The 22,423-nt window shown below is 41.8% G+C and overlaps 1 protein-coding gene across 1 annotated transcript; it reads left to right on the forward strand.

Annotated features, from left to right (window-relative positions):
• The first annotated feature begins 4,131 nt into the window (after positions 1-4,131).
• On the forward strand, positions 4,132-5,333 carry LOC103656349 (olfactory receptor 2M3-like). Its single transcript, XM_008683723.2, has one exon. The coding sequence runs from the start codon at positions 4,260-4,262 to the stop codon at positions 5,208-5,210; it is 951 nt and encodes a 316-aa protein (XP_008681945.2). The 5' UTR covers positions 4,132-4,259; the 3' UTR covers positions 5,211-5,333.
• Positions 5,334-22,423: the final 17,090 nt, after the last annotated feature.

Below are 22,423 nucleotides of genomic sequence, written 5' to 3' on the forward strand. Positions count from 1 at the left end.
GGTTGTGTATAACACCCAGTGCTCATTACAACACATGCCCTCCTTAATACCCAACACCCAGCTACTGAATATAATAAAAAAGCAAATAAGTAAGTAAATAAAACTAAAAAAAAAATCCCTGTGGTAATCAAAACAATATGCTACTGGCACAAAAATAGACACATACATCAATGAAATGACCCGGCTTCCTTGCCCCTTGCACTGGGGTCTGTGAACAACTTGCACAAATGTACTGCATGATCCTTGAAGTCCTCATGAGACTGAGCCCCACTTGTCCTTAATCATGACCCTGTATCAGACTTTTCCATTCATGTGTAAATCCCTACTTTTCTCTACATGCTTTTTGGGTCGCTTCTCAAATACAATACATGCCTAGCTGCCTAGCCCCAGTTATGCCAACTTAAGACAACTGGTGATGGTTGGACTCTGTAGGACTATCTTCTCTTCTATTGACCTTAATAACCTAGTAGATATTAAAACAATTGGGTGAGAAAAGTAGGAAGATGAGAAAAACTAAAAATGAAGAAAAACTGAAATTAATTTTGAACAGAGAAAGGCCTGTTTCATAGCCAAGGGAGAGAGAAAAGCACAGAGAGAGGCATTTTCTTGCATGATTCTGAACACTTTCCTGGAACATATAAATGAGAAGGTTGAGATGATTATATGACCCAGCCTCAAGGTTGAGAGGGAAGAGAAGGTTGAGAAGGAAAGAGAAAATTGGTGAATCATGGCATTTTACATCTTGCCTCTTTTAGGCCAATCTCATCCTTGATAGGATGCTGTCAACTTCCTCAAAGTACACAGAAAGGCCACAGATGTCTAGTCCTCACTGCAGGTGAGCCTGGAATTCCTCCTATCTTCTTTGGTTTAGATTTCACCTATGAGTTGGTCTATCAGATGAACTTGATGTTGAATGAGCCAACCTCTTATGGGCTGGATCCTCACCAACTGGAAGTAGGAATGAGCAGAAGATGAGGAACAAAACCCCATGCCAATGTGAGACCTCAGAGCAGTGCAAGGTAGCTGAGAAGCCATTTACTGATTTGCTAAGGAAAGTGGGTAAAATGGACAGCACAGTGCATCAGGGGGAATCATCTCAAGGATGAAACTGAGCTCTTTCCTCTGATTCCTCTCTCAGAAGATGTAGATGAGATTGAAAGACAGCCAAAGGCACCCCTATCACATGGTCTTAATTGAGATAATAGGGTGGGGTCATCTAATCATTGTCTCAATGCTTCTCAAGCTTTTCCAGGGCAAAATACCCACCTGCTAGATACTCCTCCGTAATGTAGATTCCAAGTTACTACTTCCAAGGATGGGAAGTCAGTCAGTCACATTTATAAGTGCTGAGAGACTAAATATAAGAAAGACCATGGATGAATCATGGTGCAAAAATACAACTCTGACCCACAAACTGCAGCAATCTGCCCAGGAACCAACTCCCTCATCTATGATGAACAGTTCAGGAAGCCAGCTGCCACAGTCCATCTTGGAAGAAGTCGGATTGCTAACTTTAGTAACAATCTGGGAAGCTAAACAATACTTCCTGTAGCAATAGTCCCCAAATTAACAGTTTTAGTAACAGACAGCTTTCCTAAATTTTGTTCCCACTTCCAATTTAGGACAAACCAGAGAAGACTGAATATATACCCCTAACCATCCGCCTTCTTTTAGTTAGACCCCCTTCCAGCTTTCCCATGCCAACAGCCTCCAATCACAGCAGACCTGAAGCTTCTCTTTTTTCTACTCTAAAGCTTTCCGACTCCTCTATCTGTCATGGAGACTTGCCCAAATACAAGTGAAAGAGGCTGACTGCCTTGCAATAGCAAGCATTGAATAAATAGCCTTTTCTTTACTCATCTGGGTGGTTTTCATTTATTTTCACCGTGCTCAGTAATTATTTGTTGAATGAACAATAAATAATAATTTAATACAGAAACGTATATGACATCAATACCATACAAGTTTCACAGAATAACTGACCAGGCTCTACTTCCTGTCATGCATGATGATGAAACTCCCAGATTGTGCTGTAGATATTCACTCTAACCCTCAGTGGTGATTATGTTCTCTCCCAGCCCCATGGGCAGGTAAGGATAAAGACTCTGAGAGAAGTGTGCATGGATATGTCAGGGGCCATCCCATGGGTGCCTTCTTCTTTTCTTTAGGTGTAATCTGGGGTGGTGTTTTTCAGAATGAGGGCTGTGGGGAGTGAACTTTGTCCTGAATTCAATTCATTAATTTTTGCTTCTTCCTTGGTGTGGAGCTTCTATTCCCTCAGCTCATTATGAGCTGGGTAGGGTGCCATGAGACATCTGCTCTGCAACTAGAGAGATAAACCCAGGACATGAGCTCATCATCAGTTTTACGAGAAACGGGAGAACATCTTGTGTGGTTAGTTCCATCAATTCTTATTTGGGGCCTTGGAGTTGGGAGAAGGGTGTGTGTAAGAGTCTTTCCCAGGCCACCACTTGCTCACACATTGCGCTGAGAATTAGATCTTTGCATGCTTCTTGGGTCTGGCCCATCTGTGCTGAGATTCACAGGGTGGAGCAGAAGGTGAATCTTGGTGAGCTGAATGGGGTTGGGAAGTGCTGAAGGTGGTGAGGGAAGACCTGACAGATGAGAGACTAAACCTGACTGGGAAGTGGGAGAAGTTCATCCAATTTCAGGCTTCAGCCTAGAGAGTGAGAATGGACACTGAGATACCTCCTTGCTGTCAAAAGACAAAGGTTCTTGGCATCAGAGACCAGACAGATGCTAAACTACTTTTCTTAGGCAAAATTGTATCATCGTTTACCCATTCTCTAGTCTCTGGACTAGTCCACTTTATTCTCCAAGTAGCAGAGTGGGGGTGGTTTAGATATGTCCTGAGAGTCATCATGACATTCTCATGATGAATTTAGCATCAAAACTTAGTTCTGTTGCAATACCTGCATTGGTGAAACTTTATTAAAATCTAAATTTAAAAAAATGAATAAAAATAAATAAATAAATAAAATCAAAATATCCTTCCAATCCAGAAAACCCTTCCAGAAACACACAAGAAAGAGGAAACATATTTATTTGTTTGTTTGTTTAAAAGATTTTATATAATCATTTGACAGAGAGTAATAGCAAAAGCACAAGTCAGGTGGAGAGGCAGAGGGACAGTAAGAAGCGGACACCCCACACTGAGCAGGGAACATGACACAGAGTTTCATCCCAGGACCCTGAGATCATGAGCTGTGCCAAAGGCAGAAGCTCAACTGACTGAGCCACCCAGGCACCCAACACTTTTATTATTGAACAAGTTTAAACCAGAGGGTGATGAAAGTCACAGGTAGTCTGCTAAGAGACTGCACAAGAGAAGAATCTCACTTGTTTATATTCAGGCAGTGACAACCCATTACATATATGCTTTCGAGATAAACAAGAACTAGTCTTCATGTTAGGAGGACTTGACAGTACCATTTGTCACACTCAGTTCATTCACCAGGTAACGGGGTGGTAATATGTGTTAGTTAATTGGATTTATCCAAAGAGGGAAAAGAACTTTTCACTGTTTGTGAGAAGAGGTAGTTTTGCCACTTAGATCACGGTGCCTGCTGATGTTAGGGTCCTCCTCTGCCACAGAGCCTGGGAGATAAGGGCGCTACCTTCCTTGATGATTCCATTTCAAAGAGATGGATCCTAGGTCCTTGAGAAAGACATTCTGGGCCAGAAAGCTGGCAAGAAGCTTACTTAGCTTTTAAAATGTTTAAACTAGGGATGTACTGTATGGTGACTAACATAATAAAAAATTATTATTGGAAAAAGAAAATGTTTAGACACCTAGGAGCAACAAGGAGCTTCCAATAATAAGTTTTCCAAAGCAGATGCTCTGAAAAAAGAGGGGAGAGTCTTTTTTAAAATTTGCATTTGTCCTTACACCTCTCACCCCCTTTCTCTCCTCCTTTCTCTTTCTTGTCCCAAGATACTTCACCTCCCCTCTTAAATCTACATCCTCCTTCTACAGCTATTCACCTGCCATTTACTCCCCTTTTCTCTATCCCTTGCATTCTCTGGTTCCCTAGTGTTTCAAAGAAGTAAGGATCAAATCGTGCTAACTTTCTGAGCACAGATGAGAAACAAATGGGTTTTCACTGCAGAAGGAAAGGGTGGGGCCATGTCAGAGGGCTGGGCTCTATCTTTTAGAAGAAACAGGATATAGGTATTTAGAGATGTTAGGTGAGTAGTATCATTGGTTTGCTCTTTTGTTTGTTCTCAAGGTCTCGGCCATGGAGCTCTGGAACCACACCTCCCTATCAGACTTCATCCTTTTGGGCCTGTTCAGCTACTCCAGAAATGATTTATTCCTTTTTTCCCTTGTCCTTCTGGCCTCTGCTGTGGCCCTACTTGGGAACAGCCTCTTCCTCCTGCTCATCCAGGCCAACAGGCACCTGCACACCCCAATGTACTTTTTCCTCAGCCAACTCTCCGTCATGGACCTGATTGTGATGAGCTCAGTGGTGCCCAAGATGGCAGTCAATTTTCTGTCAGGAAGTAAGTCCATTTCTAGGGGTGCCTGTGCCACTCAGATCTTCCTAGTAGTCATGGTCACAGGAGCAGAGTGCTTCCTCTTGGCAGTCATGGCCTATGACCGGTATGCGGCAGTCTGCCACCCCCTGCGGTATCCTGTGCTCATGAACTGGAAGGCTTGCTCTCTCCTGACTGTGGCATCCTGGATGGTTGGAGTGTCCGACAGTGTGATTGACGTGGGTGTGGTCTTCAGTTTCCCTTACTGCGGCTCTCTGGAGGTGGACCACTTCTTCTGTGAGGTCCCTGCCCTGCTGCGCCTCTCCTGTGCTGACACCTCACTCTTTGAGGATCTCATCTATGCTTGCTGTGTGGTCATGCTGCTGTTGCCCCTTGTGGTCATAGTGGCTTCCTATACCCAGGTCCTCACAGCTGTTATTAGGATGCCTTCCACAGAGGGGAAACAGAAAGCTCTGACCACTTGCTCATTCCACTTGGCTGTGGTGGGCATCTACTATGGAGGAGCCATGTTTAGCTACATGCAGCGGGCCTCCAGTAGGACACCAGTGGGAGATCGAGCCACCTCCATCTTCTACACCATCCTCACTCCAATGCTCAACCCACTCATTTACAGCCTGAGGAACAGGGAGATAACAAGGGCCCTGAGGAAGATGTTGGACAGATGGGGAGTGCAGGCATGCCTGCCTTTCTGAAGTTTCCTGTCTTGGTCTGCCCCTTCCTCTGCCAGCTCAGGCTCTCTTGTGGCTCCTCTTCTTCCTCTGTGCTCATTGGGCCTCTCTGGCTGTTTGGGGCCAGGCTGTGAGCTGAGTTTTCAGAAAATCATTTGGATGGAAGATGTCAGGGTAACAGATGGTACATGATCAGTTACATAATGAATCTTTCCCCACACTGAGCCACTACTATTTCCATGGAACGAAGGCCCATAAATGCATTAGTTCCATTCTCCCTAGTTTATTCTGAGTTGTATGTTGAAAGTGAGTGAGGAGGGGGAACCAATTTAGAACTCATTTGTGCACTGAAATGTGGTATATGATGCTAGAGTCTGGCATAGAGGAGCTGTGCTACTTTGGGCAAGTTTATTTCTCTCTCTGGTCTTCCCTTTGTGATCTGTACTGTCATAACTACCAGTAAAGTAAGTCCAACATTTCTGGCATGAATTACTTACTAATTACAAACTATTTACTGGAATGAAAACTCCATTTCTGTGTATTTGTTATTAAGCAACATAAAGATTTTTTTTTCAACTAAAAATATATATTTTTTTAATAATGATTTTTTATTTTATTATGTTAGTCACCACACAGTACATCCCCGGTTTCCGATGTAAGGCTCGATGATTCATTAGTTGTGTATAACACCAAGTGCACCATGCAATACGTGCGCTCCTTACTACCCATCACCGGTCTATCCCATTCCCCAACCCCCTCCCCTCTGAGGCCCTCAGTTTGTTTCTTTCTTTTTTTTTTATAATGATTTTTTATTATATTATGTTAGTCACCATACAGTACATCCCCAGTTTCCGATGTAAGACTCGATGATTCATTAGTTGTGTATAACACCCAGTGCACCATGCAATATGTGCCCTCCTCACTACCCATAACCGGCTTATCCCATTTCCCCACCCCCCTCCCCTCTGTAGCCCTCAGTTTGTTTCTCATAGTCCATAGTCTCTCATGTTTCATTCCCCCTTCTGATTACCCCCCCTTTCTTTATCCCTTTCTTCCCCTAGATTTCTCCTTTCATTCTTAATGAAACAGGTTGCGGGGTTGTCCAGAGCCCAAATTATTGACCAGGACCCAGGCCATGTGCCCTGTGTTTTATAGGGATATTAGGATGTGGGCTTCTTGATTTTTCAGCCTGCCTTGGGGGGAGAGGCTGCCACGCCAATATCCCAGTTATGGTGAGGGAAGTCTCTGTGTCCCCTGCAATGGGAGGATGGAGGTGGGCATGCTGTGAGCCTGTATTTCTAGGTTTTTGTTCTGTGGTGTTCTTTCCCTGGCGGTTGCTGTGCCTTTTCTAGAGAGCAGCAGTGCCAATCTCTGCCTCTGTCACAGAACAGAGGGATCGTGGGCCTTTCTCCAATGATGATCTGTCACTTTAACTCTGTTTCTGTTGGTGCTGCTCAACCCTGCAGCGTCCTGGGATATGCCTGACACCCGGCGTCCTAGCCCTCACTCCAGGACTGGCACTTCTCTGTCCTTTGTGTTTCTACCACCACCAGCTGCCATCCTGCCAGACCACCAGCTGCCCTGCATGCCCAGGGCTCCCAGTCTAGTCTGGGTCCAGTGAGCCACGGAGTTCCATGAGAAGTCTGTGGCTGCTCCCTCATCACAGGTCACAGTGTGCTTCTCATGTGCCATCCATGAGTCTGCCTGCTTCCTCGTGCTGGTGGCTACCGTTTCCCAGTGCCCAAATGTGGTGGCTGCCTCTCCCTTCCATTTACTCCGATATCTGTGGCATGCTTTCACAGCTCCCCATACGTAGCCTGAATATCAGCGCTGGAGATGCCTTCATTTGTAGAGATGCAGATGTATCTTCTGCCGTCTCAGGCTGATTTCTGTGGATTTCCAGGCTGGTCTGGTACCTATCAAGCTGACCCAGGGACCAGCAGTGAAAGGGGTCCCCTACTGCTCTACCATCTTGATATATGTAAAAAAAAGACACACGTTAATTTAAAAGGATAAAGAACCATACAATCATGTCTGTAGATGCGAAAGATTTGACAAAGTACCACATCCATTCATGATAAAACCCTCAACAAAGTAGGTTTAGCGGAACATATCACAACATACTAAAGGCAGTATATGAAAAACTCACAGTTAATGATCATTTCTCGTGGAGAAAATCTAAGACTCTTTACTTTATGGTCAGGCACAATAAGAGGGATGTTCACAATCACTGCAATTATTCAAATAGATCTGGATGTCCAAGCCAACACAATCAGACAACAAAAAGAAACAAAATGAATCCAATTGTGGCAGGAAGAAGCAAAACTTTCAATATTTGCAGATGACATGATACCCTATTTAAAACGCAAAGACTCCACCAAAAACTGCTAGAACTGGTACATGAATTCCAGGAAGTTAATATACACACTCAATATACAGAAATCTGACATAGGCAGCAACCTCTAGAATCGCCACAGCAAGCTTATTCATGACACATCTCCAAAGTCAAGAGAAACAAAAGATAAAATGAATTTGGGACTTCTCAAGAGTAAAAGTTCTGCACAGCCAAGGAAACAGTCAAAAAACTAAGAGGCAGCCCACGAATGGGAGAAGATATTTGCAAATAACTACAGATAAAAGACTGATCCAAGATCTACAAGAACTTCTCAAACTCAATACACAAGAAACAAATAAAAATCTTAAAATGGGCAGAAGATATGAACAGACACTTTTCCAATGAAGACATACAAATGGCTACAGACACATGAAAAATGTTCAAAATCATTACCATAGGAAATTCAAATCAAAACCACACTGAGATACCACCAACGCCTGTGAGAGTGGCAAAATGACAGCAGAAGCAACAATTGTTGGAGAGGATGTGGAGAAAGAGGATCCCTCCTCACTGTTGGTGGGAATGAAAGTGTTATAGCAACTCTGGAAAACACTGTGGAGTCCCTTAAAAGTCAAAACTTGAGGTACCCTATGATCCAGCAATTTCCTACGAGCATTTAACCCAAATATACAGATGTAGTGAAGAGAAGGGCCATATGTCACCCCAATGTTCATAGCAGCATTGTCCACAATAGCTAAATTGTGGAAGGAGTAGTGATACCCTTCAACAGATGACTGGATTCAGAAGAGTATTCCTTTTATAAATGGAATATTACTCAGCCATCAGAAAGAACGACTACACAACATTTGCAGCAACATGGACAGGACTGGAGGAGATATGCTAAGTGAAATAAGTCAAGCAGAGAAAGACAATTATCATATGGTTTCACTCATTTATGGAACATAAGAAATAGGAAGATAGGTAGGAGAAGGATGGGAAGAATGAAGGGGGAAACAGAAGGGGATGGACCTGAGAGACTGTGGACTGTGAAACAAACTGAAGGCTTAGAGGAGCCAGTTGGGGGATTGGGATAGGTCAGTGATGGGTATTAAGGAAGGCAAATATTGCATGGTGCACTGGCTGTTATACACAAACAATGAATCGTGGAACACTACATCAGAAACTAGGGATATACTGTATGGTGACTAACATAACATAATTAAAATTATTAAAAAAGAAATCTGTCCATTTCTATACACAATAGTAAAGCAGCAGGAAGAGAAATTAAAGAATGGAGTGCATTTACAATTTTACCAAAAACAATAAGATACCTATGAGTAAAACTAACCAAAAGAGGGAAAGACTGTACTCTGAAAAGTATAGAGCACTGATGAAAGAAATTTAAGCTGCCCAGCTTTGGAATGCTAGACATGTCTCCAAAGGCAAGAGAAACAAAACAAAAATGAACTATTGGACTTCGTCAGGATAAAAGCTTTTGCACAGCAAAGGAAATAGTAAACAAAACAAAAGGCAAACTATGGAGTTGAGAAGATATTTGCAAACGATATAACAGATAAAGGGCAAATATCCAAAATCCATAAAGAACTTATCAAACTCAACACCCCAAAAAACAAAGAATCCAGTCAATAAATGGGCAGAAGACATGAACAGACTTTCTCCCAAAGAATACATCCAAATGGCCAACAGACACATGAAAAAATGCTCAACATCACTGGGTATCGGGAAACACAAATCAAAACCACAAGGAGACACCACCTTATACCAGTTATAATGGCAAAATTAACAAGTTAGGAAAGAACAAATATTGGTGAGGATGCAGAGAAAGGGAACCCTCTTACACTGTTGGTGGGAATGCATGCTAGTACAGCCACTCTGAAAACAGCATGGATATTCCTTAAAAACTTAAAATGGAACTACCCTATGACCCAGCACTGCAATTCTAGGTATTTATCCAAAGGATACAAGCCTAGTGATTTGAAGGGCACCCACACCCCAATGTTTATAGCAACAATGTCCACGATGGAAAGAGCCCAGATGTCCATTGACAGATGAATGGATAAAGAAGAGGTGGTGTTTATATACAATGGAATAATACTCAACCATCAAAGAATGACATCTTGCCATTTGCAAAAGATGTGATGGCATTAGAAGGTATTATACTGAGTGAAATAAGTCAGGGATAGAAAACAAATGCCATATGATTTCACCATATGTGGAATTTAAGAAACAAAACAGATGAATATAGGGGAAGGGAAGGAATAATAAATTAAGATAAAAAGAGAGAGGGAGGCAAACCATAAGACACTCTTCTCTATAGGAAACAAACTGAGGGTGGCTGAGGTAGGTGGCAGAAGGGGTAATTGGGTGATGGTCATTAAAGAGGGCATTTGAAGTAATGAGCACTGGGTGTTATATGCAACTGATGAATCACTAAATTTTACCTGAAACTAATAATACACCAAGTGGTCACTAAATTGAATTTAAATAAAAAGCTTAAAAAAGAAATTGAAGCTGCCAGAAAGAAAGTAGAAAACTTTCCATGTTCACAGGCTGGGAAGAACAAATAGTGCTAAAATGTCTATACACCCAAAGCCATCTGTACATTTAATGCGATCTCTATCAAAATACCAACAGCATTTTTCACAGAGCTAAACAATCCTAAAATTTGTATGCAACAAGAAGACCCAAATACTCAAAGCAATCTTGAAAAAGCAAAGCAAATATGCTTCTTCAAATTGTGTTATAAAACTGTAGTTAGCCAACATATAGTACATTATTAGTTTTGATGTAGTGTTCAATAATTCATTGGTTGTGTATAACACCCAGTGCTCATTACAACACATGCCCTCCTTAATACCCAACACCCAGCTACTGAATATAATAAAAAGCAAATAAGTAAGTAAATAAAACTAAAAAAATCCCTGTGGTAATCAAAACAATATGCTACTGGCACAAAAATAGACACATACATCAATGAAATGACCCCTTCCTTGCCCCTTGCACTGGGGTCTGTGAACAACTTGCACAAATGATACTGCATGATCCTTTAAGTCCCTATGAGACTGAGCCCCACTTGTCCTTAATCATGACCTGTATCAGACTTTTCCATTCATGTGTAAATCCCTACTTTTCTCTACATGCTTTTTGGGTCGGCTTTCAAATACAATACATGCCTAGCTGCCTAGCCCCAGTTATGCCAACTTAAGACAACTGGTGATGGTTGGACTCTGTAGGACTATCTTCTTCTATTGACCTTAATAACCTAGTAGATATTAAAACAATTGGGTGAGAAAAGAGAAGAAGGAAAAACTAAAAATGAAGAAAAACTGAAATTAATTTTGAACAGAGAAAGGCCTGTTTCATAGCCAGGAGAGAGAAAAGCACGAGAGAGGCATTTTCTTGCATGATTCTGAACATCTTCCCTGGAACATATAAATGAGAAGGTTGAGATGATTATATGACCCAGCTCAAGGTTGAGAGGGAAGAGAAGGTTGAGAAGGAAAGAGAAAATTGGTGAATCATGGCATTTTACATCTTGCTCTTTTAGGCCAATCTCATCCTTGATAGGATGCTGTCAACTTCCTCAAAGTACACAGAAAGGCTAGATGTCTAGTCCTCACTGCAGGTGAGCTGGAATTCCTCCTATCTTCTTTGGTTTAGATTTCACCTATGAGTTGGTCTATCAGATGAACTTGATGTTGAATGAGCCAACCTCTTATGGGCTGGATCCTCACCAACTGGAAGTAGGAATGAGCAGAAGATGAGAACAAAACCCCATGCCAATGTGAGACCTCAGAGCAGTGCAAGGTAGCTGAGAAGCCATTTACTGATTTGCTAAGGAAAGTGGGTAAAATGGACAGACAGTGCATCAGGGGAATCATCTCAAGGATGAAACTGAGGCTCTTTCTCTGATTCCTCTCTCAGAAGATGTAGATGAGATTGAAAGACAGCCAAAGGCACCCCTATCACATGGTCTTAATTGAGATAATAGGTGTGGGGTCATCTAATCATTGTCTCAATGCTTCTCAAGCTTTTCAGGGCAAAATACCCACCTGCTAGATACTCCTCCGTAATAGATTCCAAGTTACTACTTCCAAGGATGGAAGTCAGTCAGTCACATTTATAAGTGCTGAGAGACTAAATATAAGAAAGACCATGGATGAATCATGGTGCAAAAATACAACTCTGACCCACAAACTGCAGCAATCTGCCCAGGAACCAACTCCCCATCTATGATGAACAGTTCAGGCCAGCTGCCACAGTCCATCTTGGAAGAGTCGGATTGCTAACTTTAGTAACAATCTGGGAAGCTAAACAATACTTCCTGTAGCAATAGTCCCCAAATTAACAGTTTTAGTAACAGACAGCTTTCCTAAATTTTGTTCCCACTTCCAATTAGACCAGAGTAAGGACTGAATATATAACCCTAACCATCCGCCTCTTTTAGTTGTATCCTCCAGCTTTCCATGCCAACAGCCTCCAATCACAGCAGACCTGAAACTTCTCTTTTTCTACTCTAAAGCTTTCCATTTTATCTGTCATGAGACTTGCCCAAATACAAGTGAAAGAGCTGACTGCCTTGCAAAGCTGCTATGAATAAATAGCCTTTTCTTTTACTCATCTGGGTGGTTTCATTTATTTTCACCGTGTCAGTAATTATTTGTTGAATGAACAATAAATAATAATTTAATACGAAACGTATATGACATCAATACCATACAAGTTTCACAGAATAACTGACCAGGCTCTACTTCCTGTCATGCATGATGATGTCCCAGATTGTGCTGTAGATATTCACTCTAACCCTCAGTGGTGATTATGTTCCTAGCCCCATGGGCAGGTAAGTAATAAAGACTTCTGAGGAGAAGTGTGCATGGATATGTCAGGGGCCATCCCATGGGTGCCTTCTTCTTTTCTTTAGGTGTAATCTGGGGTGGTGTTTTTCAGAATGAGGGCCGTGTAGTGAACTTTGTCCTGAATTCAATTCATTAATTTTGCTTCTTCCTTGGTGTGAGCTTCTATTCCCTCAGCTCATTATGATGCTGGGTAGGGTGCCACGAGACATCTGCTCTGCAACATAGAGATAAACCCAGGACATGAGCTCATCATCAGTTTTACGGAACGGAGAACATCTTGTGTGGTTAGTTCCATCAATTCTTATTTGGGGCCTTGGAGTGGGGAGAAGGTGTGGTAAGAGTCTTTCCCAGGCCACCACTTGCTCACACATTGCGCTGAGAATTAGATCTTTGCATGCTTCTTGGGTCTGGCCCATCTGTGCTGAGATTCACAGGTGTGGAGCAGAAGGTGAATCTGGTGAGCTGAATGGGGTTGGGAAGTGCTGAAGGTGGTGAGGGAAGACCTGACAGATGAGAGACTAAACCTGACTGGGAAGTGGGAGAAGTTCATCTAATTTCCAGGCTTCAGCCTAGAGGTGAGAATGGACACTGAGATACCTCCTTGCTGTCAAAAGACAAAGGTTCTTGCATAGAGACCAGACAGATGCTAAACTACTTTTCTTAGGCAAAATTGTATCATCGTTTACCCATTCTCTAGTCTCTGGACTAGTCCACTTTATTCTCCAAGTAGCAGAGTGGGTGGTTTAGATATCCTGAGAGTCATCATGACATTCATGATGAATTTAGCATCAAAACTTAGTTCTGTTGCAATACCTGCATTGGTGAAACTTTATTAAAATCTAAATTTAAAAAATGAATAAAAAAATAAATAAATAAAATCAAAATATCCTTCCAATCCAGAAAACCCTTCCAGAAACACACAAGAAGAGGAAACATATTTATTTGTTTGTTTGTTTAAAAGATTTTATATAATCATTTGACAGGAGAGTAATAGCAAAAGCACAAGTCAGGTGGAGAGGGAGGGACAGTAAGAAGCGGACACCCCACACTGAGCAGGGAACATGACACAGCAGTTTCATCCGCAGACCCTGAGATCATGAGCTGTGCCAAAGGAGAAGCTCAACTGACTGAGCCACCCAGGCACCCAACACTTTTATTATTGAACAAGTTTAAACAGAGGGTGATGAAAGTCACAGGTAGTCTGCTAAGAGACTGCACAAGAGAAGAATCTCACTCTGTTTATATTCAGGCAGGACAACCCATTACATAATATGCTTTCGAGATAAACAAGAACTAGTCTTCATGTTAGGAGGACTTGACAGTACCATTTGTCACACTCAGTTCATTCACCAGGTAGCGGTGTGGTAATATGTGTTAGTTAATTGGATTTATCCAAGAGGGAAAAGAACTTTTCACCTGTTTGTGAGAAGAGGTAGTTTTGCCACTTAGATCACGTGCCTGCTGATGTTAGGGTCCTCCTCTGCCACAGAGCCTGGGAGATAAGGGCGCTACCTTCCTTGATGATTCCATTTCAAAGAGATGGATCCTAGGTCCTTGAGAAAGACATTCTGGGCCAGAAAGCTGGCAAGAAGCTTACTTAGCTTTTAAAATGTTTAAACTAGGGAATGTGACTTTTTGTTCTGTATCACTCTTGGGGCCTTTTTACCTTTATAGAACCCCCCTTAATATCTCCTGTAGGGCTGGTTTCGTGGTTACGAAATTGGTTAGTGACTGGCGATTCTGAAATGTCTTTATTTCTCCATCAATTCTGAATGACAGCCTTGCTGGATAAAGGATCCTTGGCTGCATGTTTTTCTCTGAAAGAGCTTTAAATATGCTCCCCCAACCCTTTCTCTCATTCCAGGTCTGTGTAGACAGGTCTGACGTAATTCTGGTACCTTTGCCTTGGTATGTGAGAAATTTCTTTGCCCTGGCCGCTTTCAATACTCTATCCTTGCTTCTAATATTTGCGAATTGCACTATGACGTGACGTGGTGTAGGTTTGTCATGGTTGAGCTTGGGAGGGGTCCTCTCTGCCTCTTGGACACGAATGTTTGTTTCCCTCGCTAGATTAGGGAAGTTTTCAGCTACATTTTGTTCAAATATCTCTTCTAGACCTCTGTTTTTCTCCACCCCCTCCCTGATGCCGATGATTCTGACATTGGATCGTTTCATTGAGTCAGTAATCTCCCGTAACCTGCATTCTTGGGCGTGGATTTTTTTAAGAGCAGCTTCTATTTTGTTTTTTTCTCTATTAACCCATCCTCCATTTCACTAATATGATCCTCTGCTTCGGTGACCCTCGCCGTCAGAGCCTCTAGTTTTGCCTGCATTTGGCTCATAGAATTTTTAATTTCTGTCAGATTTGCTCTCATTTCTGTCCTTAGGGATTCTATATTCTCAGTAACCTTTTCGTTAATACTTTTTTCAATTCTGCTCATCATTTTGACCATCGTTACTCTGAATTCCATTTCTGATAATTTGGTTACATCCATATCCATTATTTCTGTGGCAGAAGTGACAGACTCACTGTCTTTTCTTTGCTGGGTTCGGGGTGGGCTTCTCCTTCTTGTCATTCTGATGAGGAGAAATTGCGGGTTTGTACAGAGCCCAAATTATTGACTGGGTCCCAAGCCATCCCCCTTGTTTTATAGGGATCTTAGGGATGTGGGCTTTTTCTTTAAAGTTTTTATTTATTTATTTATCTCAATACTCAGCACTGGAGATGTTCATTTGTAGAGATCCAGAAGTATCTTCCTGCATCTCAGGCTGATTCCGTGGTTATTTAGGCTGGTCTGGTACCTATCCAGCTTGACTCAGGGGACCGGCTGAAAAAGGGGTCCCCTACTCCTCTGCCATCTTAACTCCCTCCAACTCCAACATAAAGATTTTTGTGCCTTCTTGCAATTGTGCTTTACATACAATTATTAAAGTGTAAAATCTGAAAGAAAAATGGCCAGAACATTTTGTAGTCTACCACCTATGCTGACAGCACCACACTGCAGAAGTTACAGAGGATGCAAACATGTCATTCCATGCAATGGAGGATTTTGGGATCAGACTGGTCTTGATCATTGAGAGTAAAGGTGGAACAGGAGTGAGGTTTAAGAGGACTCTGGCAGGAACTGGTTTCTATAGTTTCCAACACAGGGTCTCTGGAGGGATTTGGGAAATAATCTCTTGACCATATCTTCTGCAAAAATCTTGAACACCCTGATGAAACATCTCCTCTCCTTCACTCATTCACACTGCTTTCAAGACCTGCTTTGACTTTCTGAGAGCCTGGGGGGTGCACATAGACTGTTGAGGGAGAGGGCAAGGTCCAGTCCTGGGGGTGTCTGGCCACAGATTCAATGTGTTCCAGGCACAGGGGACAGTCTTCTTGAACAGAGATAGCCAGGGATAAAGCTAAAGAGAGCTGACCAGAGGGAATGGGGCCCACATCACCTAGGGTCTAGTAGGTCACTGTAAGATTGTCAGCATTTGAGCAGAGGGAAGATATGATCCGCCCTATGGTTTCATAGAACCACTGTGGCAGTTCTGTAAGGTCCATAGCAATGTTCATAGAATAATTCAGGTGAGAAAAATGGCACTTGGACTCGGGTAGAAATAAAGAAGGTGGCAGAAGTTGACAGGTTTCAAATATAATTTGAAGGTCAAGCCCATAGAAATTTCTGCCTTATTGGAGTTGAAGATATTGTTAGTTCACAAGTTTGTATGAGGGATAAAATGAGAAATTACATTTAACTTGTTTGGCACTCTGATCTCTTTGTTAGCTCCTTTTATTAAAATGCACATGTGCTTCAGAGATTAATCCTCTTCTTAAAAATGATATAAAACGTTATGCCATTAGGAAGCAAATTTTCAAGTGGTTGTCTAATTTTGATGCATTATATAATGGATGTATTATAGATGATTGTATGTGTTGCCCAGTGTTCATTCCTGCACCTTCTCTGGGTCCTGTCTTGGTTAGGGATGCCTCAATTCAGCTCCACATGGAGCACAGCCCACCTCTCAAGGTACACCCAGAATTTCAACATCATTCCCATTTTCAAGGAGGTGAAACCCCAGAGCCTGACAGCCCCCTCCTCAGGATCCAAGACTGTGCAGTCCAGGCTTCTCCATCCTTTGTACTGTTCACAACCATAAATCTCCTGTGGCACTGGGATAGCTACCCCACTGTACCACGTTAATTCCCACATCCTTGGGGGTTTCAGAGAAGGAGGTAGGCAGGTGAGCATCACTGGGTATCCCAGGCCCAAGAAGAGCCTTCCAGCATGCCCACCAGACAGATGGCATAGGAGGGTAAAGCAGCTGGTGCTTGTGGGTTGCCCATCTCCTGGAAGCTCAGGAACTTCTTCAATGCCACAGCTATGCATGGGTAGGAATTCTTCCAGCAGGAGGTGCCCTCCTGCCTGACTGTGAAAGTCAACCTGGGCAGGGTAGGGACACAGGACAGGCACCTCCTCCATGGTGCCAGAGCTCAGCCCTTTTCATAAGGGACTGGGAACTTTGAGCTCTGCCGTCATCCACTGGAACTGAGGGTACAGCTTTGCCAAAGTGTGGTAGCCCTAGAGGTGGAAAGGTTTGTGCATTTAACTATGGGAGATTAGGGGTGATTAGTGCATCAAGTGTCTTCCAGGTGCCAAGTACCATAGGAAACTCGCCAATATCCCTGGTCTACCTGCTGTGTCATCTATCTCAGCTGTGGAGAAATGACGACCAGGGCACAGGAGCAGCATGAGTTACCGCTTTCTCCAATCCCCTGTTTCCTTTTGTCCTAGTGTTCCAAGCAGACTACTGGACCCCATTCTCCTAAAATCCTTGGTGCTTTTCAGGTTGAATATGATAGACCTGGGTGTTTATTTATTTATTTTTTATTGGTATTGATTGTTTGCACTTATTCTGTGTGATGCTCTCTAACCGTCCCTGATGGCTGCTTGTTTCACTGTCTGACATTAATTTGGGGAAATTCTCCTGTCATTACTGCATCAGTTGGTTCTTCTGGTCTTGTCTCTCTTTTCCTGTTGGTATTCACCTTATGCACTTGTTACACCTTGACAGTTGTCTCACAATCTATGGATATTCTGTTCCTTTTTTCTCTACTTTTTTCTCCTTGCTTTCAGTTTTCAAAGTTTCCTTTTTTTTCATGTTTTTTTAATATTTTTTAATTATAGTGTGTTAGTCACCATACAGTACATCCCTAGTTTTTGATGTAGTGCTCCACTATTCATTATTTGTGTATAACATTCAGTGCACCATTCAATACGTGCCCTCCTTAATACCCATGACCAGCCTATCCTATCCCCCCTCCACCCGAAGCCCTAATTTTGTTTCCCAGAGTTCATAGTCTCTCATGGTTCATTCCCCCTTCTGTTTACCCCCCTTTCTTCTTCCCTTTCTTCTCCAACCGATCTTCCTACTTCTTATGTTCAATAAATGAGTGAAACCATATAATTGTCTTTCTCTGCTTGACTTATTTCGCTTAGCATTATCTCATCCAGTCCCGTCCATGTTGCAGCAAGTGTTGAGAAATCATTCTTTTTAAAGGCTGAATAATCTTCCATTGTATATATGGACCACATCCTCTTAATCCAGTCATTTTTCTTGTTTTTTTTAATAATATTTTTTATTATATTATGTTAGTCACCATACAGTACATCCCTGGTGTTTGATGTAAAGTTACATGATTCATAGTTGTGTATAACAGTCAGCACACCATAAAATCCCTTACTACCCACCACCAGCCTGTCCCATTCCCCCAACCCCTCCCCTCTGAAGTCCTCAGTTCGTTTCTCAGAGTCCACAGTCTCTCATGTTTCCTTCCCCCTTCTGATTACCCCCTTTCTTTATCCCCCTCTTCCCCTGCCGATCTTCCTAGTTCTTATATTCCATAGATGAGAGAAATCATATGATAGTTGTCTTTCTCTGCTTGGCTTATTTCACTTAGCATTATCTCCTCCAGTGCCATCCATGTTGCAGCATATGTTGAGAAATCGTTCTTTTTGATAGCTGAGTAATATTCTATCGTATATATGGATGAAATCTTCTTAATCCAGACATTTGTTGAAGGGCATCTCAGCTCCTTCCATGATCTAGCTATGATGGACAATTCTACTATGAAATTGGAGTGCATATAGCCCTTCTCTTCACTATGTCTGCATCTTTGGGGTAAATACCCAGTACTGCAATGGCTGGGTCATAGGGTAGCTCAATTTTTAACTTTTTAAGGGAACTCCACACTGTTCTCCAAAGTGGCTATGCCAACTTGGATTCCCACCAACAATGTACAAGGGATACCCTTTCTCCACATCTTCTCCAACATTTGTTGTTTCCTGCCTTGTCAATTTTTGCTATTCTAACGGGTGTAAGGTGGTATCTCAGTGTGGTTTTGATTAGAATTTCCCTGATGGCTAATGATTTTGAACATTTTTTCATGTGTCTGTTAGCCATTTGTATGTCTTCATTGGAAAAGTGTCTGTTCATATCTTCTGCCCATTTTTTGATTTGCTTATTTGTTTCTTGTATATTGAGTTTGAGAAGCTCTTTGTAGATATTGGATACCAGTGTTTTATCTGTAGTATCATTTGCAAATCTCTCCTACCATTCTGTGGACTGCCTCTTAGTTTTTTTGAATGTTTCCTTGGCTGTGCAGAAGCTTTTTCTCTTGATGAAGTTCCACAAGATCTTTTTGTTTGTTTGTTTCTTTTGCCTTTGGAGATATGTCATGAAAATATTGCTGTGGCCGATGTCATATAGGTTGCTGACTATGTTCTCCTCTAGAATTTTGATGGATTCCTGTCTCACATTGAGGTCTTTCATCCATTTGGAGTTTATCTTTGTGTATGGTGTGAGAGAGTGGTCAAGTTTCATACTTTTGCATGTAGCTGTCCAATTTTCCCAGCACCATTTATTGAAGAGACTGTCTTTTTCCCACCGGATGTTTTGTCCTGCTTTATCAAAGATTAGTTGCCCAAAGAGTTGAGGGTCCATTCCTGGGTTCTCTACTCTGTTCCATTGGTCTATGTGTCTGTTTTCGTGCCAGTACCATGCTGTCTTTGTGATCACAGCTTTATAGTACAGCTCGAAATCTGGCATTGTGATGCCCCCAGCTTTGTTTACCCTTTTCAAAAGTTCCTTGGAGATTCAGTGACTTTTCTGGTTCCATACAAATTTAAGGACTATTTGTTCCAGATCTTTGAAAAATGTCATTGGTATTTTGATCGGGATAGCATTGAAAGTGTAGATTGCTCTGGGTAGCATGGACAGTTTAACTATGTTAATTCTTCCAATCCATGAGCATGGAATATCTTTCCATCTTTTTATGTCTTCCTCAATGTCTTTCAAGAGTGATTTATAGTTTCTAGAATATAGGTCCTTTACGTCTCTGGTTAAGTTAATTCCAAGGTAACGTGTCGTCTTTGGTGCTATTGTAAATGGGATGGATTCCCTAATTTCTCTTTCTTCAGTCTCATTATTCGTGTATAGAAATGCAACTGATTTTTTTTAAAAGATTTTATTTATTTATTTGACAGAGAGAGACAGCCAGCGAGAGAGGGAACACAAGCAGGGGGAGTGGGAGAGGAAGAAGCAGGCTCATAGCAGAAGAGCCTGATGTGGGACTCGATCCCGTAACACCGGGATCACACCCTGAGCCAAAGGCAGACGATTAACCGCTGTGCCACCCAGGCGCCCCAGAAATGCAACTGATTTCTGAGCATTGATTTTGTATCCCACCACATTACTGAATTGCTCTATAACTTCTAATAGTTTGGGAGTGGCTTCTTTTGGGTTTTCCATATAGAGTATCATGTCATCTGCGAAGAGAGACAGTTTGAGTACTTCTTTGCCGATTTGGATAACTTTTATCCCTTTTTGTTGTCTGATTGCTGTTGCCAGGACTTTTAGTATTATGTTGAATAATAGTGGCGAGTGTGCGCATCCTTGACTTGTTCCTGATTTTAAGGGAAAGGCTTCCAGCTTTCCCCCATTGAAAATAATATTTTCTGTAGGCTTTTCATAGATGGCTTTTACGAGATTGAGAAATGTACCCTCTATTCCTACAGTCTGAAGGGTTTTAATCAGGAAAGGATGCTGTATTTTGTCAAATGCTTTTTCTGCATCAGTTGATAGGATCATATGGTTCTTGAGTCTTTTCTTGTTGATATGATGTATCACTCTGATTGATTTGCGAATGTTGAACCATGCTTGCATCCTAGGGATGAGTCCCACTTGGTCATGATGGATAATCTTTTTAATGTACTATTGGATTATTAGCCAGGATCTTGTTGAGGATTTTGGCATCCATATTCATTAGGGAAATCGGTCTGTAATTCTCCTTTTTGATGGGGTCTCTGCCTGGTTTGGGGATCAAGGTTACGTTGCCCTCATAGAATGAGTTTGGTAGCTTTCCTTCTGTTTCTATTTTTTGAAATAGCTTTAGGAGAATAGGTATTATTTCTTCTTTGAATGTTTGGTAGAATTCCACAGGAAAACCATCCGGGCCTGGAGTTTTGTTATTTGGAAGGTTGTTTATCACTGACTCAATTTCTTCATAATTAATTGGCCTGTTTAAGGAATCAATTTCTTCCAGTTTCAATCTTGGTAGTTTATAGGTTTCCAGGAAGGATTCCATCTCTTCCAGATTGCTTAGTTTATTGGCATATAGCTGTTGATAAAAATTTCTAATAATCCTTCCAATTTCAATGGTGTTCGTCATGACCTCTCCTTTTTCATTCATAATTTTAATAATCCTTTCTCTTTTCTTTTGGATAAGTCTTGTCAGTGGACTGTCAATTTTATTGATTCTCTGAAAGAACCAGCTTCTAGTCCTGTTGATCTGCTCTACTGTACTTGTGGTTTCTGCTTGATTGATTTCAGCTCTAATTTTGGTCAACTGCTTCCTTGTGCGTGGATTAGGCCTGTCCCTCTGTTGCTGTTCCAGCTTCTTGAGGTGAGAATATAAAAACTGCATTTTAGATTTTTCTATTCTTTTGAGTGAGGCTTCGATGGCTATATATTTCCCCCTTAGGATTGTCTTTGCAGTATCCCAGAGGTTTTGGACTGTTGTATTTTCATTCTCATTGGTCTCCATAAATTGTTTAATTTGATTTTTGATTTCCTGGTTTATCGAGTCATTCCTGAACAGGATGGTTCTTAGTCTCCAAGTGTTTGAGTTTCTTCCAAATTTTTCCTTGTGGTTGAGTTCCAATTTCAGAGCGTTTAGGTCTGAGAATATGCAGGGGATAATTTCATTCTTTGGGTATGGTTTGAGAACTGTTTTGTGTCCCAGAACATGGTCTATTCTTGAGAATGTTCCATGGGCATTAGAATAGAATGAGTATTCTTTGGCTCTGGGGTGTAGTGTTCTATATATATCTATGAGGTCCAACTCGTCAAGTATTGCATTCAAAGCCTTTGATTCTTTGCTTATTTTTTTGCCAGGGTGTTCTGTCTATTTCTGATAGTGGAGTGTTGAGGTCCCCTACTATTAATGTATTTTTATTTATATGTCTCCTTATTCTGGTTAAGAGTTGGCTTGTGTATCTTGCTGCTCCCCTGTTGGGGGCATATATATTTATAATTGTCATATCCACTTGTTGAATACTTCCTTTAAGAATAATATAGTGCCCTTCTGCGTCTCTAACTATAGTCCGTAGTTTAAAAAGCAATTTATCTAGGGTCGCCTGGGTGGCACAGTGGTTAAGCATCTGCCTTCGACTCAGGGCGTGATCCTGGCGTTATGGGATCGAGCCCCACATCAGGCTCCTCCGCTATGGGCCTGCTTCTTCCTCTCCCACTCCCCCTGCTTGTGTTCCCTCTCTCGCTGGCTGTCTCTGTCAAAAAAATAAATAAATCTTTTAAAAAAAATAAAAACCAATTTATCTGATATGAGAATTGCTACCCCAGGTTTCTTTTGAGGTCCATTTGCGTGAAAGGTGGTACTCCATCCTCTTATTCTCAGTCTGAATGCATCTTTGGGTTCAAAATGAGTCTCTTGTAGAGAGCAAATGGATGGGTCATTT

This window comes from Ursus maritimus, unplaced genomic scaffold (assembly GCF_017311325.1).
Source record: "Ursus maritimus isolate PB19 unplaced genomic scaffold, ASM1731132v1 scaffold_5, whole genome shotgun sequence".
NCBI classification, from domain to species: Eukaryota; Metazoa; Chordata; class Mammalia; order Carnivora; family Ursidae; genus Ursus; species Ursus maritimus.